The sequence below is a fragment of the Oncorhynchus masou genome, chromosome 16, assembly GCF_036934945.1.
Source record: "Oncorhynchus masou masou isolate Uvic2021 chromosome 16, UVic_Omas_1.1, whole genome shotgun sequence".
Classification (NCBI taxonomy): Eukaryota; Metazoa; Chordata; class Actinopteri; order Salmoniformes; family Salmonidae; genus Oncorhynchus; species Oncorhynchus masou.
In genome coordinates, this window is record NC_088227.1 from 21,150,825 (window position 1) to 21,169,015 (window position 18,191).

At 43.5% G+C, this 18,191-nt stretch overlaps 1 protein-coding gene across 1 annotated transcript in view; it reads left to right on the forward strand.

Moving 5' to 3' along the window:
- LOC135557649 (patched domain-containing protein 1) overlaps positions 1-9,191 on the forward strand; it is a 30,971-nt gene extending 21,780 nt beyond the window's left edge. Inside the window, exon 3 of the mRNA XM_064991128.1 lies at positions 7,248-9,191. Within this exon, the coding sequence (XP_064847200.1) occupies positions 7,248-8,929 (1,682 nt within the window). The 3' untranslated portion in view covers positions 8,930-9,191. The remainder of the gene's footprint in view (positions 1-7,247) is intronic.
- The last annotated feature ends 9,000 nt before the right edge of the window (positions 9,192-18,191 follow it).

Genomic DNA, 18,191 nt, shown 5'->3' on the forward strand with positions numbered 1-18,191 from the left:
TAGTTGAAGTGTACCTATGATGAAAATTTACAGGCCTCTCTCATCTTTTTAAGTGGGAAAACTTGCACAATTGGTGGCTGACTAAATACTTTTTTGCCTCACTGTATATATATATATACACCAAAAAAACCAACATATATATATTTTTGTTTGTATTTTTATTATTATAATTATTATAATATATTTTAATTGTATTTTTTTTTTACCTGTTACATCTGTGAATGTGACACACATACAGTACAGGGGACAGTATTTATTCCCTTCCAATTAATTCCTTTTATTTGTCCCGCATTTTAACTCTGTAACAGTAATTTATGATTTCCCATGAATTCCTGAAGTATCAAACATTCAGTTCTATCTTCCCCATCCACACAGGGACACACTCCTAAAGACACATCACACTCCTGTTGGAAATATCAAGATTCACGGCTGAAACTGAAAGTTTACAGTAGAGCAAACTCTGTCACTTTTGGGTTTTTAGATGTGCACTCAACAATCAAAATCAAAATAAAAGAGCCACAAAACAAACTAGTCTCTGATTCTGTTTGTACAGTATATCATACATCTGTCAAAGGAATTTGAAGATGATTGATGTTCCAAGTGCAGTGAAATCTTTATTTACCCAAGGTGGCTCTGTTAGCCAGCAGATTTTATTTATGTTACTAGGCCTGTCAGTTAAGAACAAATTCTTATTTTCAATGACTGCCTAGGAACAGTGGGTTAACTGCCTTGTTCAGGGGCAGAACGACGGATTGTTACCTTGTCAGCTCGGGGATTTCATCTTGTAACCTTTTCGGTTTTATATATCTTTCACATGTTTTCCAACATGCTGCAGGTTTAAGGAGTAGCCTGATAGTTCCTCTGTGTGTGTGTTTGTGTGTTTCACATCCCTCCACTTCTGACTGTTAGTGGTGAGTTTCTCCAGATGGCTGGGCATTCCCTCTCCATGCCTCAGGGCAGGCAGTGGGTGGATTTGGATGTGCTGTACTGTGCTGCTGGCAACACGTGTGATGCCCATGTGTAGGCTAGCTAGGCTACCGCTGTGTTTGTAGGTCTGTCTTCATGGCTTCCCTCTATCACTCATACAGTACTGTAGGCTTCACTCATTGCATCTGTAATCCACTGCAGAGGGATTAGCTCACCTACAGAGAGAACGAAGTCTGCTAACGAGGCCAGGGTTTGGAAAAAAGGCATATTCTGGAGTAGACAGCACTGGGAAATCTGTAGCCCAATGAAAGCCTAACAAAAGACATGTCTCAAAAGTCTAGCAAGAGCTAGTTTGTTGTTCTGAGGGAAATAGAATGAAAAAAAATAATATTAGAAAGTAGGTTATTATCTAAACACCTAGTTTTATTACAAATTTTGTCAAGATGTTACATTTGACATTAGTTTACTTCGATATTGGTAAGCTATACTCCGCAAAGACGCTTTCTCTATTACACACTACTCATCTGTCTTTTTATCGAGTTTGATACACACAAAAAAAATAATCCAATATTTGCTCTGTCACATTACCTGTGACAAATGTATGTGGTTTATAAATCCCTATCCTCATCTGAGATTGATGTGTTTTCTGCCTGTGTGCCACTGAAGTTTTAGAGCTGTAATTTGGTTTAATGACTCAGGCTCGGGGTTGCGGTCTCCCTACTTCCAATAAGGGTTTCAGTTCCTCAGTGTTGTGCCTGAAATGGTCCACCAGAGGCCTTTGACAAACTGCCCTCTTAAGCTCAATGGAACGTTGTACCTGGGAGCTGCGGTGGCCATGAAGTACAACCTTTCATCTCACTGCCTGCCTCCTCTTGAGACACCGTTGGCCACTGCCTCATGGCATGCCACGTCTGTGATCATTCCCCGGGTGTTGTCCTCCGTCCGTCAGGAACACAATTTACAGCATCATAAAACGTTTCCCTCCTCCTGAGAGAGTGTGGCAGGTGTGCCCCCCTAGCCTATTGCTCATGGCTCTAAACGTCCTGAGATGTGTGGCTGTCCTGTCGGTTACAATGTGTCTTGACTGTTTGGCTAAGGGTTGTCCGTCCGTATGGCAATAGGACAATCTTTAAGATGAGATTGTGAAGGATCAAGAGGCACTGGTTTTGTTTTATTGGCAGATTGATTTGAGTTGAAGCTATGCTAGGCCTTAGCCTCAGCCCTTTGTCTGTGTGCTGCCAACAGTATGGATCTACAGCGCATGAGGGTTTATGGCTGGGAAGGCCAGTGGACTGCAAATGGAACATTCTGAGCATAACATAATGCTTTGAGCAGCCCTGTTTTCAGACCTCATGTTTGATTGAGGAGTTTGGATTCTTTCAGACATTGCATTTCAGACATTGTGTGCATATTGGATGTGAGAGTGTCTCCTCAACTGTTTGAGGTTGCTCTGCCTGAATGAGTATCACACTCCTGAATATGTTGTTTCTGAAAGTGGTCTCACCCCTTATTTTGAATTCTGTTCCATTCCCTGTTTTACATAGCGGTTTCTTGTTAAAGTAGCAGAATTCTTAAAAGTAGACCTCAAAGTAATCAAGGTGAAACTGTAATCTTCCAAGTGTGTATTCATTAAACAGTATTATATCAATACGATCAAGTTTTTGCCCAGAGGCAAAAATTGATTGAACATATTCCCCAAACTACAGTCTTGTTCTTCACTTGTTTCATAACTCTACCTATACAGAATGATTCGATCAAAGAAAGAGCTATGCCCATGTGCTCAATTATATAATTATATATTATCTTTCTAGTTACAAGCTTCCATAGCCTTGCATTCTCTGTCTCAAACAGTAAAGACAGTTAACACCATACCTCAGAGAGATCAAGCATCTTCATTGGGGGGGGGGGGGATCTCCTTCCCTCCCCCTCCTCTCTCCCTGATGCTTCCCCCCCAATGTGTTGCTGCATCACAGGCATCGACAGCATATTCCCGCTAGCTCCCTTCACACACAGCAGCCACAGCGTATTCCCGCTAGCTCCCTTCACACACAGCAGCCACAGCATATTCCCGCTAGCTCCCTTCACACACAGCAGCCACAGCGTATTCCCGCTAGCCCCCTTCACACACAGCAGCCACAGTGTATTCCCGCTAGCTCCCTTCACACACAGCAGCCACAGCATATTCCTGCTAGCTCCCTTCACACACAGCAGCCACAGTGTATTCCCGCTAGCTCCCTTCACACACAGCAGCCACAGCATATTCCCGCTAGCTCCCTTCACACACAGCAGCCACAGCATATTCCCGCTAGCCCCCTTCACACACAGCAGCCACAGCGTATTCCTGCTAGCTCCCTTCACACACAGCAGCCACAGCATATTCCCGCTAGCTCCCTTCACACACAGCAGCCACAGCATATTCCCGCTAGCCCCCTTCACACACAGCAGCCACAGCGTATTCCCGCTAGCTCCCTTCACACACAGCAGCCACAGCATATTCCCGCTAGCTCCCTTCACACACAGCAGCCACAGCATATTCCCGCTAGCTCCCTTCACACACAGCAGCCACAGCATATTCCCGCTAGCTCCCTTCACACACAGCAGCCACAGCGTATTCCTGCTAGCTCCCTTCACACACAGCAGCCACAGCGTATTCCCGCTAGCTCCCTTCACACACAGCAGCCACAGCATATTCCCGCTAGCTCCCTTCACACACAGCAGCCACAGCATATTCCCGCTAGCTCCCTTCACACACAGCAGCCACAGCGTATTCCCGCTAGCTCCCTTCACACACAGCAGCCACAGCGTATTCCCGCTAGCTCCCTTCACACACAGCAGCCACAGCGTATTCCCGCTAGCTCCCTTCACACACAGCAGCCACAGCATATTCCCGCTAGCTCCCTTCACACACAGCAGCCACAGCATATTCCCGCTAGCTCCCTTCACACACAGCAGCCACAGCATATTCCCGCTAGCTCCCTTCACACACAGCATCCACAGCATATTCCCGCTAGCTCCCTTCACACACAGCAGCCACAGCGTATTCCTGCTAGCTCCCTTCACACACAGCAGCCACAGCATATTCCTGCTAGCTCCCTTCACACACAGCAGCCACAGCATATTCCCGCTAGCTCCCTTCACACACAGCAGCCACAGCATATTCCCGCTAGCTCCCTTCACACACAGCAGCCACAGCATATTCCCGCTAGCTCCCTTCACACACAGCAGCCACAGCGTATTCCCGCTAGCCCCCTTCACACACAGCAGCCACAGTGTATTCCCGCTAGCCCCCTTCACACACAGCAGCCACAGTGTATTCCCGCTAGCCCCCTTCACACACAGCAGCCACAGTGTATTCGCGCTAGCCCCCTTCACACACAGCAGCCACAGTGTATTCCTGCTAGCCCCCTTCACACACAGCAGCCACAGTGTATTCCCGCTAGCCCCCTTCACACACAGCAGCCACAGTGTATTCCCGCTAGCCCCCTTCACACACAGCAGCCACAGTGTATTCCCGCTAGCTCCCTTCACACACAGCAGCCACAGCGTATTCCCGCTAGCTCCCTTCACACACAGCAGCCACAGCGTATTCCCGCTAGCTCCCTTCACACACAGCAGCCATAGCTTATTCCCGCTAGCTCCCTTCACACACAGCAGCCACAGCGTATTCCCGCTAGCTCCCTTCACACACAGCAGCCACAGCGTATTCCCGCTAGCTCCCTTCACACACAGCAGCCACAGCGTATTCCCGCTAGCTCCCTTCACACACAGCAGCCACAGCGTATTCCCGCTAGCTCCCTTCACACACAGCAGCCATAGCATATTCCCGCTAGCTCCCTTCACACACAGCAGCCACAGCGTATTCCCGCTAGCTCCCTTCACACACAGCAGCCACAGCGTATTCCCGCTAGCTCCCTTCACACACAGCAGCCACAGCGTATTCCCGCTAGCTCCCTTCACACACAGCAGCCATAGCGTATTCCCGCTAGCTCCCTTCACACACAGCAGCCACAGCGTATTCCCGCTAGCTCCCTTCACACACAGCAGCCATAGCATATTCCCGCTAGCTCCCTTCACACACAGCAGCCACAGTGTATTCCCGCTAGCTCCCTTCACACACAGCAGCCACAGCATATTCCCGCTAGCTCCCTTCACACACAGCAGCCATAGCATATTCCCGCTAGCTCCCTTCACACACAGCAGCCACAGTGTATTCCCGCTAGCTCCCTTCACACACAGCAGCAACAGCATATTCCCGCTAGCTCCCTTCACACACAGCAGCCACAGCATATTCCCGCTAGCTCCCTTCACACACAGCAGCCACAGTGTATTCCCGCTAGCTCCCTTCACACACAGCAGCCACAGCATATTCCCGCTAGCTCCCTTCACACACAGCAGCCACAGTGTATTCCCGCTAGCTCCCTTCACACACAGCAGCCACAGCATATTCCCGCTAGCTCCCTTCACACACAGCAGCCACAGCATATTCCCGCTAGCTCCCTTCACACACAGCAGCCACAGTGTAATCCCGCTAGCTCCCTTCACACACAGCAGCCACAGTGTATTCTTGCTAGCTCCCTTCACACACAGCAGCCACAGTGTATTCCCGCTAGCTCCCTTCACACACAGCAGCCACAGTGTATTCCCGCTACCTCCCTTCACACACAGCAGCCACAGCATATTCCCGCTAGCTCCCTTCACACACAGCAGCCACAGTGTATTCCACAGCGAGCAGGCAGGCGGAGTGTCAGAGGGAGGCAGAGCAGCAGACTTGTATGAATCAAGCAGCCAGCAGTGCTGCTGACCTTGGCCAGCCCAGCACTCAGCCATGATTAGAATATGCAACAGGGATTCATAAAGCCACGTGGGACACATCTGTATCACGCCGAGAGTGCCTCGTCGCGTCGCATGGCGTCTAGTCCTATTTATCCAGATCCTCTCACTGCTTATGGCCAGCTTCACATCTTACATTAGCTAACAAATGCAGCCTTATAGCAGCATCTGAAGGGTGATAACATACTGTATTTATCTCTGTGGAAAGGGTCCTACATGGAACCCAAAAGGGTTCTACCTGGAACCAAAAGGGTTCTACCTGGATCCAAAAAGGGTTCTACCTGGAACCAAAAAAGGTTCTTCAAAGGATACTCTTATGGGGACAGCCAAATAGCACCTTTTTTTCTACGAGTGTGGAGTTTCATGATAATGGCCCTGTCAGGGGTTCGGTGGCGTGGAATGAGAGGAGCTTTGTTATTGGCTGTGTGTGAAGGCTAATTCATTCCCCTTTTTCTTACATACATCTTAGTCTGCACAGAGTGAGTGGAAACCCTGTCCCAATCTGCCTTAATAAGTTTTTATGTTTTACATCAAGATGGTGACATCAGACCAAGGCTTTGGTAATGGAGTGGAGATATTATCTGGGGATATTTTACCAGATGGGCCCAACGTTATTATCCATTCCCCACCTGTGACTCATAAATCACATTAATGTAACCCAGGGCTTTTCCAATCATACACAGAAATGCCAGATATGTAGAAAATGGAAATCATGGGTACCATCCTTACTGAATAATGTTAGTAAACTGCTGCATATACTGTAGTGCGAAATTCCCACACACCATCTAAATGAACTGACACTAACTAATTGACTTGTACCGCAGCTTAATAAAACTAAAAGCAAGCCAAGTAAATCCACCTGACTCATTATATTGGCCTAATCCTTTATAGTTAATTAACTTTTTTTCATTGTGTCAAATGAGTCTAAATTTATGATGCCGTCGAGAGCAAGGAACCAACCAGGCAGATTTTTCAGGAAATCTTTAAAACAGTGTGGACACAGCATGCAGACGAGCCAAATCCACAACTCCCACTGAAATATTTAGGAGATGGAGGAGTGTTAAATTTATTCAAATGTTTCAAAGCCAACACATTCATGGCAGGCAACTCCCAGCCAGAAATATGTCAAAATATGTGTGTGTGTGTGTGTGTGTGTGTAATTTGGGTGTGTGTGTAATGTATGTGTAATGTGTGTGTGTGTGTGTGTGTGTGTGTGTGTGTGTGTGTGTGTGTGTGTGTGTGTGTGTGTGTGTGTGTGTGTGTGTGTGTGTGTGTGTGTGTGTGTGTGGGTGAATATGGAGAATATGCCCCTGAGTGTGTCTATTCAAGTCTATTTTTATAGCTCACAATCCCACAGATTTAACAAATTTTTACAATGCATGTGTTTTGTTATATTAATTTTAAAATGTTACCATACTTATACACAGACCATGAATACTGTTTATTCACTGGCATTGGCATTAACAAAGTATGTGTTCCTGTCATTTCAGGTCATGGAACCAAAGGAGTGTTTGAGCTCCTGGCGGGCTGGAGAAGAACTCGAGAGAGCCTTCCCTTCAAGGAGCGCGTGGCAGACGCCTTCGCCGATGTGATGGTGTGCTATACCATGACCAGTTCCCTCTACATCATCACCTTTGGCATGGGTGCCAGCCCCTTCACCAACATCGAGTCGGTGAAGATCTTCTGCCAGAGCATGTGCGTAGCCGTCCTGGTCAACTACTTCTACGTGTTCTCCTTCTATGGTTCCTGCTTGGTGTTCGCTGGTCAGCTGGAGCAGAACCGCTACCATAGTGTGTTCTGCTGTAAGATCCCCTCAGTGGAGTACCTGGACCGCCAGCCCACCTGGTTCAAGACCATGATGAGCGACGGCCATGACCACGTCACTCACCACGAGGTCTTGCCCTACCACAACCACTTCATCCAGCACTTCCTGAGGGAGCACTACACAGAGTGGATCACCAACACCTACGTCAAGCCCTTCGTGGTCATCCTCTACCTTATCTACGCCTCCTTCTCCTTCATGGGATGTTTACAAATCAGTGATGGATCCAACATCGTCAACCTTCTAGCCAGCAACACGCCCAGTGTGTCCTACGCCACGACCCAGCAGAAGTACTTCAGTAACTACAGCCCTGTGATCGGCTTCTACATCTATGAGCCCATCGAGTACTGGAACTCCACGGTGCAGGAGCACCTCACAACGCTGAGCCACGGCTTCAACAAGATCTCCTGGATGGATAACTACTTTCAGTATCTGAAGGTGGTGAATGTGAGCGCCTCGACCAAAAGTGATTTCATCACCATCCTGCAGGGCTCCTTCCTGCGCAGCCCGGAGTATCAGCACTTCATGGAGGACATCATTCTGTCCAAGACAGATGGAGATGAAATGGAGATCATCGCGTCCAGGATGTACCTGGTGGCACGGACCACGGAGAAGACACGGGAGGAGGTGGTGGAACTGCTGGAGAGGCTCCGCCCACTATCGCTCATCAACAACATCAAGTTCATTGTCTTCAACCCCACCTTCGTCTTCATGGACCGTTACAGCTCCTCCGTAGTGTCGCCCATCCTCACCTCGGCTTTCAGTGTGCTCACCATCCTCATCCTCACCTTCTTCCTGGTCATCAACCCTCTGGGGAACTTCTGGTTGATCCTGACCGTCACCTCCGTAGAGCTGGGGGTCCTGGGCCTCATGACCCTCTGGAATGTACACATGGACAGCATCTCTATCCTGTGCCTTATTTATACTCTCAACTTTGCCATGGATCACTGTGCACCCCACCTGTACACCTTCGTACTGGCCACGGAGCACACCAGGACCCAGTGCATTAAGATCTCGCTGGAGGAGCACGGGGCGGCCATTTTGCAAAACGCCTGCTGTTTCATCATCGGGATGTTGCCCTTGGTGTTTGTGCCTTCCAACCTGACCTACACACTGTTCAAGTGCTCCCTCCTCACCGCAGGCTGCACAGTGCTGCACTGTTTCGTTATCCTGCCTGTGTTTCTAACCTTTTTCCCCCCGTCCAAAAAAAGGCACAAGAAGAAGAAACGGGCCAAACGGAAAGAGAGAGAGAGGGAGCGGGAGATGATGGAGAGGGAGAGAGTGAGGGAAAGGGAGGAGATAGAGTGCATTGAAGTCAGGGAGAACCCTGATCATGTGACTAACGTCTGAGAGGCCGTGTGTCTGTGAGCGGTGAGCGGCGAACGTTGAGCGTCAGCGGGACGGTCTTCAGTGATTGGTGGATGAGGTGTTGGAAGCCTTTCCTAAAGTGAAGGTGGCCATGCGGTGTAGCACCTCACAGGGCCCAAGGGGTTAGAGCTGACTGGTCCTCAGAGGGAGGAGGGAGAGATAGGCTAGCAGCCATGACCCAGCCAGACAGCCAGCAGCCATGCTGTCCAGAGTAGAGACCAGACCAGACCAGACCTATAGATCAGCTACGCCTTCAAACTGGATGGGACAGTGTATATTATCTGCACAGTCTGTTCATGGTTCCCTCTGCTGTTCATGCAGATACATGCACACAGCCAGGACGCAACTACAAACGCCTACATTCACTTACAGTGTTATGTGTATGTGAATAATACATCTTATTTTAGCAATTGTAAATCTACAGTACCTTGAGCAAAGCATGCTAGCATGACAATGAGAGACATGTCTACCTCCAGGATGGTTGTCAAAGTTATCTAAATTGTTTTCTACCATTTGTCATAGTAAATCTGGCCATTCACTGGCATATATGACCACCCTTATAGTATGATTAGTTTGATGAATGACAGGCAGAAGGATCTATACATTAGAATTTGTTTGAGAGTACAAAGAGATAATGAATACCAACAGTACATTCCATTCTGTCTTTTCGGTGAACACCCAAGCGAACAGCTGAACTGGGCAGATGGCATACACTGTGTCCATTATGAAAAATGATCTTGCACAGTACAATTGTCAAGGTACATTTTACAAGAAGACAAGTATATCTGCTTTATTTCTGTTTTCACATCTGTTCTTAGTCAACAATTACAGTGGAACTGCAGCAAGGTACCTCATTTAATAGAGTCATGCATGTTCTAGAAATCCTAGCAGAATGAACTAGGTGTGAAAGGGCCTCTTTTAAAGCAGTAAAACCCAAAGGATAGAGTACTGCAGAGGTTGAATGTTGTGTTGCCACACTAACTGGGCTCGGATATGGGGTCATCTGAACATCATGGTTGACGAGGCATGGTTAGTGTTTAACACATTTCAGTGTCACATGTTCTATTGGCCCATGATTATGGGTCATGAACAAAATAAATGATTGGGTGGGTTAGACACGACAGGCTACATGTTTGTTAGGTCATCATTTAATCAGAGATGCTGTATATTAGCTCTTTTTGCTTGTGTGAAATTCTATGGTGCCACATAATTAGAGAGAAAAACAACTTTTGGGTTGCAGATAAAACACTTGTTGATTTGTTTTGTAAATGTGGACATTCTGTCAAATGAAATCATGATGTAAAACACATCTTATTGGATCTAACCTCACAAAGCAATGTCATACATCACAATTATTCTAGTTTAAGCAACCATTGGTATTCATATTCCAATGGCTTTTATTGTCCCATGCTTGATGTACTTTAGAACTTTCCAGAGGATATCAACGTTCTCCTCCAGTAGCCTCTCTACGATCCAGAGTGGTCAAAATGTAGTCCCTCTCCCCCTGGGGAAAACCAAGCGCATTAACTAGCGACGTCTGGATAAGATCTCTGTAAGGGCTGAGAAGCACACTCTCAAGGTCAGATTGCAGGAGATAGTCATCACTGACCTCTGACACATTATCTTAGAGTGGCTTGTGGCATGTGACAGAGTGTCTCTCATGTAAAAGGATGTGGCTGTCCTTAGGTTATTCTTATTTGAAAGTCATGACTTTGAGAAAGCATTGCTTTCTTTATATGTTGCTTGAAAGGGTTGAGGCACTCCTCAGAAAGGACAGATAAAGCTAGCAGGGCAGCTGAAGCAGATTTGTGTGTGTTTGGACCAAAAGTTAGAGAAACTTCCATGAGAAAAATGGTTAGTAGAATTAACCATCGTGAAAGCATCATGTTGTAGGCGTACATATTAATGTAAAGAAAAGAAGAGTGGTTTATACTTCAGTACGATAGTTCGCTAGTTATCAAGATAAAGCCTTTAAGTGCACATGGGCTTTCCCATTCCTCCGTTAGTGAAATAAATGCAATTAAAGGGGTCCTCCATCATGAAATAATCATCCTCCTTACAAAATTCTTTGTCTCAGAGTTAGCAAAGAATGAATCTCATGTTAAAATTGTTGACAAGGTAAATCCCTAATTTCATTTTCAAATCTCTTGTCTGTGGTGATGATTAATCATAAGCATTTCAACCTAAATAGCCAGAGAGAATCTGGTCCCTTTGAACCAGACATAGTTTAGTGAGGGGTATAGGCTAGCTATAACACCTGCAGCTGTTGGCATCTCTGCATTTTGTAAAAGCCTTGTCATGTATGTATAGCAAGAAAGCATGAACATTTAATATAATGGGAACAAAATGCCAATTGAAATCATTGACTTCCCAAAATGACTGTACGCATGGCACTGTAATGTATGTATGCATGTATTTCATTTTTGTACATTTAGTCTGTGTATCCTCATTTTGCTTCTCTGTAGTAACCTATTTCAATGCATATTCTATAACATCTTGTGCAACAACAAAAAAAGAACTACATATCCTCTATGTTCAACAAGACAAAAGCCAGAGAATCATACTATGACGTGTAATATAATTGTATATGATTGTTTTGTAAGATTTTATAAGAAAACAAGGAAAAACACTCTACAATATAAGATTTTTTTTAAGCTGAAGTTTTATTATAAAAAAGCAATAAAGAAAAAAAAGGTTGAACACAGTAGGCCAGTAATAAACTGTGGAATGCCAACAGTATACAGAATGGGTCGACCCATCGCACACTGCAGTGGACCTACATGTTTGTTGTGCTTCAACATATGTAACATGTTTTCTATGGGGAGACTTCTTAATCTATTTGTTTGTTTGTCTATTCCTCACTACTTGGCCATTATATTACAGGGAAATATTACAGCCTCTTTTTTTACTACACCACAATTGTATCTGACTTGGTTAGTCTACCAGAATAGTTTGCAAAATAACAAACATTAACGACAAAGTATTTACATTTTATACGCTGAAAATGTCTAAGACTGAGCTTAAAGGCTTGCCGTGCTGTTATGACCCATATGTACATAACTTCTAATGAATATTCAGATTACAATACGATTATACATGATCCATGAACATACTTAATCCTCCGATAACTTTCGTTGCTTTTTTTTTGTTGCAAGACTCTCATGATACAGGAAAGTCGATTCACATTTTCAAATACTCTGCTGCTGTGGTTACTGTGTACAAGTCATCTCTGATGAAGCTATGTTTAATGCTGTCTTTCTGAGTCTACTGTGTGTTCAAAACGTGCGACCAATCATCACTTGTCTAACAATTTCATTGTCTGCTCCGCTGAGAAAGTCAGTACCTCCACCAATGTTTAATTTGTCATCATTAAGTATTCAATATCCAAAATACAGTACGTGGCTGTCCAGTGTCCAAATCCTCTCTGATTGTGTGGTGTAATTTTGAGTTTTGTATTTGGACAGAACGTGGTCATTGATTGAGGACATCCGTGAAGACGTCATTATCTGAGGTTTGGTATTGATCACTGTGGTGTCCATGTGTGAATATAAAAACCTCAACACTGTTATTGAGTAGCAGGTGATAGCAGGCTACTTTAAAATTTGACCACACTTTGTTATACTAAGGATAGGCATCAAACCTGCTGCAGTTGGGCTCATGATTCTAGCTTATACTACTTGCCAGGAAAACACTGCAATAAGATGTGTGAAACAACCATTGAACATGATGACTGAATTAGAGTATTGAAAGATGCATAGGAAAGTCAGAATAACCCAAGCAGCAGGTGAACTAATGTCTGCCCCTCGATCATACACAAGCATAGTTACGTTTGCATGTTCAGGTATACAACAACACAGTGCAATAAGATTATGCAATTTTAAACTGTAGTTGACTACGCTGCATTACTGTTATAACAGCAAGAACACATTTATTCTGTATTGTTAGGTTGGTTGTAACCCTGACAGTGCAGGCTGCTGAGGGGAGGATTGTTAATAATACTGGCTGGAATGGAGCAAATGGAATGGCAACAAACTATGTGTTTGATGTATTTGATACCATTCCACTGATTCCGCTCTAGCCATTACCGCGAGCTCGTCCTCCCCAATTAAGGTGCCACCAACCTCCTGTGAACCCAGCCAATGTCTTTTCTGCTCATTCATCAATACTGTAGTCATCCCCCTTTTTTACATTTGCAATTTCATACAGCATTTCTACACCACATGTCAATGTCAACAGTTGAGTACTGCAGTAGGATTTCCCCCCTTCGAATAAGCAACAGACTGAAAGGCGAACTGTCTCATAACGACGTGTGTGTGCTTGGCCGGTTTAAATACAATGCTACTAACATAGTGAACATTCATGTCAGCCATCTTTCAGACAGTACAAAGTGCTCAGTGTTGAAGACAGAAAGTCTTGGGTGAATGACTTGATGATTTATTTGGTGTCTGGATTAGGTTTGGAAATGCTAATGTCTGAGGCTATGTACGTGTCATCCTAAGCTTGAAATAACATGTCTTTGTGCACGTCATGAGCTCTACATAAGGCTGTGGGGTCCAGGAGAGATGCACACCATTCATCTACAATGGAATTACTTTTGATTTGTCAGAATGGTTTGGTTGCATTGCTTTACTTTTCAATGCTTTATGTGTCTTTTATGCAAAATAACTGATTGGATTCTGGTGAATGGTTTGTGGGTGCTGTTGTGATCCTGTCAGACAGAGTTGAAAACTGGTGGTGGGTTGAGCTGACTGTATATCAATCAATACATGGTATTTGGAGTTTGATTGTGACCAAGGTTGAATGTTATGTTGGATATGCTGTACATAGATAGGATACATAGAATGTAGGCCCTGAATCAATCAGCTAGTGTAAGGATGTGGTTATGACAACAATGTGTGTTTGTGTACCATAGTTAACACAGCCCGTCATCCCTAAAATGACATGTTATTTGCTTTGCATACACCAACTGTTACCCCTGTGCTGCTATGAGGCTTATGGTGAAAACAGATGACACTGCATGAGGAGTAATCACAGCTTTGTTTAAGTGCACATCAGTGTAGGCTCCTGAGAGGAGGAAGGGGAGGACCATCCTCCTCAGTGAATTTCATGAAAATATCAATTGTGAAACATTGAAAAGTAATACTTTTTAGATAAAACTATACTAAATAATATCACGTCACCAAATAATTGATTAAAATAAACTGTTTTGCAGTGGAGGTCTACAGTAGCCTCAACAGCACACTAATTATGTTAACTTCCAGAGGATGTCCTCCAACCCATCTGAGCTCTTGCAGTAATAACTGACATGTTGTCGACCCAATCAGAAGATCGGATAATTAATCTCGTTGTGAAAGCATAATCCACAGCTAGCTAGCACTGCAGTACATACAATGTGGTGAGTGTTTGGCTCAAAGAGAGAGAAAGATGATAGTTGAACAGTTTTGAACAAATTAATTTCTTAAAAAATAAAGAAGAAGCGAGAGAGAGAGAGCGGGAGAGTGGCTAGCTAGCTACATTTCATAGTATTTTTCTTTCACTTTGAATTACCTAGCTAGCGAATGCAGCTAGCTAGTTCAGCCTACTCGAACAGAGCTGGCTATGGCTATCCAATACTGGAACTCTTCCAAGTCAAGAGTAATGGAAGGTAGATCAGATTTAATATTTCAGATAAATTGTAGCTTACATCAATGTAACACATATGTAATCATGTAGTAACCAAACAAGGGTGTAAACAAGTCTAAATATATTTTATAAGTAGCCACCGTTTGCCTTGATGACAGCTTCTTGGCATTCCTTCAACCAGCTTCATGAGGTAGTCACCTGGAATGCATTTAATTTGGTAAAAGACCAAGTCCATATTATGGCAAGAACAGCTCAAATAAGCAATGAGAGATGACAGTCCATCGTTACAGTCCATCATTGACTGACATGAAGGTCAGTCAATACGGAAAATCCCAAGAAATTTGAAAGTTTCTTCAAGTGCAGTCGCAAAAACCATCAAGCGCTATGATGAAACTGTCTCTCATGGGGACCGCCACAGGAAATGAAGACCCAAAGTTACCTCTGCTGTAGAGGATAAGTTAATTAGAGTTACCAGCCTCAGAAATTGCAGCCCAAATATATGCTTCACAGAGTTCAAGTAACAGACACATCTCAACATCAACTGTTTAGAGGAGCGTGTGAATCAGGCCTTCATGGTCGAATTGCTGCAAAGAAACCTCTACTAAAGGACACCAATAATAAGAAGAGACTTGCTTGGGCTAAGAAACTCGAGCAATGGACATTAGACCAGTGGAAATCTGTCATTTGGTCTGAAGAGTACTAATTAGAGATGTTTTATTCCAACCGCCATATCTTTGTGAGACGCAGAGTAGGTGAACTGATGATCTCCACATGTGTGGTTCCCACCACGAAGCATGGAGGAGAAGGTGTGATGTTGAGGAGACAGGGTAGCCTAGTGGTTAGAGTGTTGGACTAGTAACCGGAAGGTTGCAAGTTCAAACCCCCAACCTGACAAGGTACAAATCTGTCGTTCTGAACAATGCAGTTAACCCACTGTTCCTAGGCCGTCATTGGAAATAAGCACAGTGAACCAGCATGGCTATCACAGCATTCTGCAGCAATACGCCATCCCATCTGGTTTGCACTAAGTAGGATTATCTTTTGTTTTTCAACAGGACAATGACCCAACACATCTCCAGGCTGTGTAAGGGTTATTTGACCAATAAGGAGAGTGATGGAGTGCTGCATCAGATGACCTGGCCTCCACAATCACCTGAGCTCAACCCAATCGATATGGTTTGGGATGAGTTGGACCACAGAGTGAAGGAAAAGCAGTCAACATGTTCTCAGTATATGTGCGAACTCCTTCAAGACTTTTGGAAAAGCATTCCAGGAGACGCTGGTTGAGAGAATGCCAAGACTGTGCAAATCTGTCATCAAGACAAAGAGTGGCTACTTTGAGGAATCTCAAATCTAAAATATATTTTGATTTGTTTTACACTTTTTTGGTTATTACATGATTCCATATGTGTTATTTCATAGTTTTGATGTCTTCACTATTCTTGTACAATGTAGAAAATATTAAAAATAAAGAAAAACCCTTGAATGAGTAGCTGTGTCCAAACTTATGACTTGTACTGTATATATATATATATTTTTTCCTTTATTATTTTCCCCTAACCCTAAGAACCCTAGCCTACTTGGAGTAAACTAGTGAACATCGCCACTTAGGCTTTTAATTTCAACTTATACATACTATATACATTTTATGGACACAATGTATTTTACAATAGTTATATTTGTTTTGTTTTGAATCCCATCCTTCAGATTCCCTCAACCCTTTTTGACATATTTTTTTAATTGCTGTTTCACAAAAGTTCTGAACCTATTTACATTTTACAGGCACAGTATATTTTACAAATCGATTTTTGATTTGCCATATATTTTTCAACTGTGCTGTGATGTTTCAGAAAAGTTCTGAACCTTTCTATTCTCATAGTTTCTACAGATTGTAAACTAAAGATACATTGTTTTGCTAAAGGTATGATTATATTATTGATCGATTGACTATGACTTTTCATATCACCCAGCAGTGCTATTTACAGAGTTAGCTCCAGGTAAATGTTGCAATTCTTGGACCTGCCACCAAAAACAAGTTACATATGGGCAGTACTGAAACAAATGACATAATGTTTCTGTTCCTTCACAGCAACATCTGCAGAGCTGGGATGGTTGTATCCCCCATATACAATATATAACATTCTATTGGTTGCAAAAATGTTGTATAATTTAAATTGAAAAATTCTACATTTTGAATCCGGTGTCATTTTGCGTATAAGTTCATAAACCATGTACCGTGGAATCGGTACATCGGAAATCTCTTCCCAACTATATGGCACAAGTGTCAGTTTTGGTTCTTAAATTAAACTGGTATACTTTTTTATGTATCACAATTTTCTTTAACCAATTTTGGTCTTTAATGTAGGGTCGACAGACAAGTTCCTTACTTTATCCCCCTTCCACTTCCCTTTACCATTTTTGCAGTAACGCGGCAATTAGTTGGTTGTATTTTTGGGTAGAGACAGACATTTCCATATATTTTTGTTAGCTGCATGTGTGACATAACTGCACCAGTCTTGTGATATCATTTACAAAGATTATACTTCATTAAAAAAAATCAATTAGGACATTTGAGTAACCATAATATGTGTTGTATTATTTGAAATTGCAACCAACTTTAAAAATAGCGATATTTTGGAGGTTGTAATCTGAATAAAAGGAAAAAGGCCATTCTTGAACATGGGGTGAGACATTCTTACTCATCTGCTAGAGAACAAGTTTGAAGTATAACTTTTCTATGACTGAAACTTTTAGTAAAAGTTCTAATGCTTTAATATTTCATAATTTCTGTCCTCTTAATTCATATGCATTATATAAATTGGCCATTTAATTTTTATTACCTTTATTTTACTAGGCAAGTCATTTAAGAACAAATTCTTATTTACAATGACAGCCTAGGAACAGTGGGTTAACTGCCTGTTCAGGGTCAGAATGACAGATTTGTACCTTGTCAGCTCAGGTGTTTGAACTTGCAACCTTCCGGTTACTAGTCCAACACTCTAACCACAAGGCTACCCTGCCTAGTGGCTTGCTGTTCCAAAAAAAATGGAATATATTATCAAGGTAAGATATTGGTTTTAAACATTTATTGCCACTGGGGCCTGCCGGTGTAACTGCTAAACTGCTTGCTGTACATTGTATTGCATTATTGTAGTGGGTTTATTAACACGTTAGTTATAGTAGCTAGCTATGTTGACTATGACGTTAGCTAAAATGGCGGCAACGATGTATGCTGTGTGTAGCTGCTAGCATTCCACAAGCCATGGGAAAAAGTGAGATGAGGTGAGCACGTAGATGCGAGAAGGAATTGTACAAAGAGCAAATTATCATGGTGTTTGTATGTGGCTGCTGTGAAAGTGAACTGTTTGAGGTTATCAGGGGTGTATTCATTCCACCGATTCTGTTGAAAAACATTTCTTAATTGGAAGCACATGGAAGGGAACGGGGATAAACATAACTGAATTGGTCCAATAGAAACTCTTGTTTGCAACTGTTGGACTAATAATTACACACTAGATCAGCTAGATGCAGGCAAGAGTGTGCAAGGCAGCATTGAATGTGTCACTGTCTGTCACCTTGAATACTCAAATATTTATCTCAACCTGTGCACCTACGTTGTAAA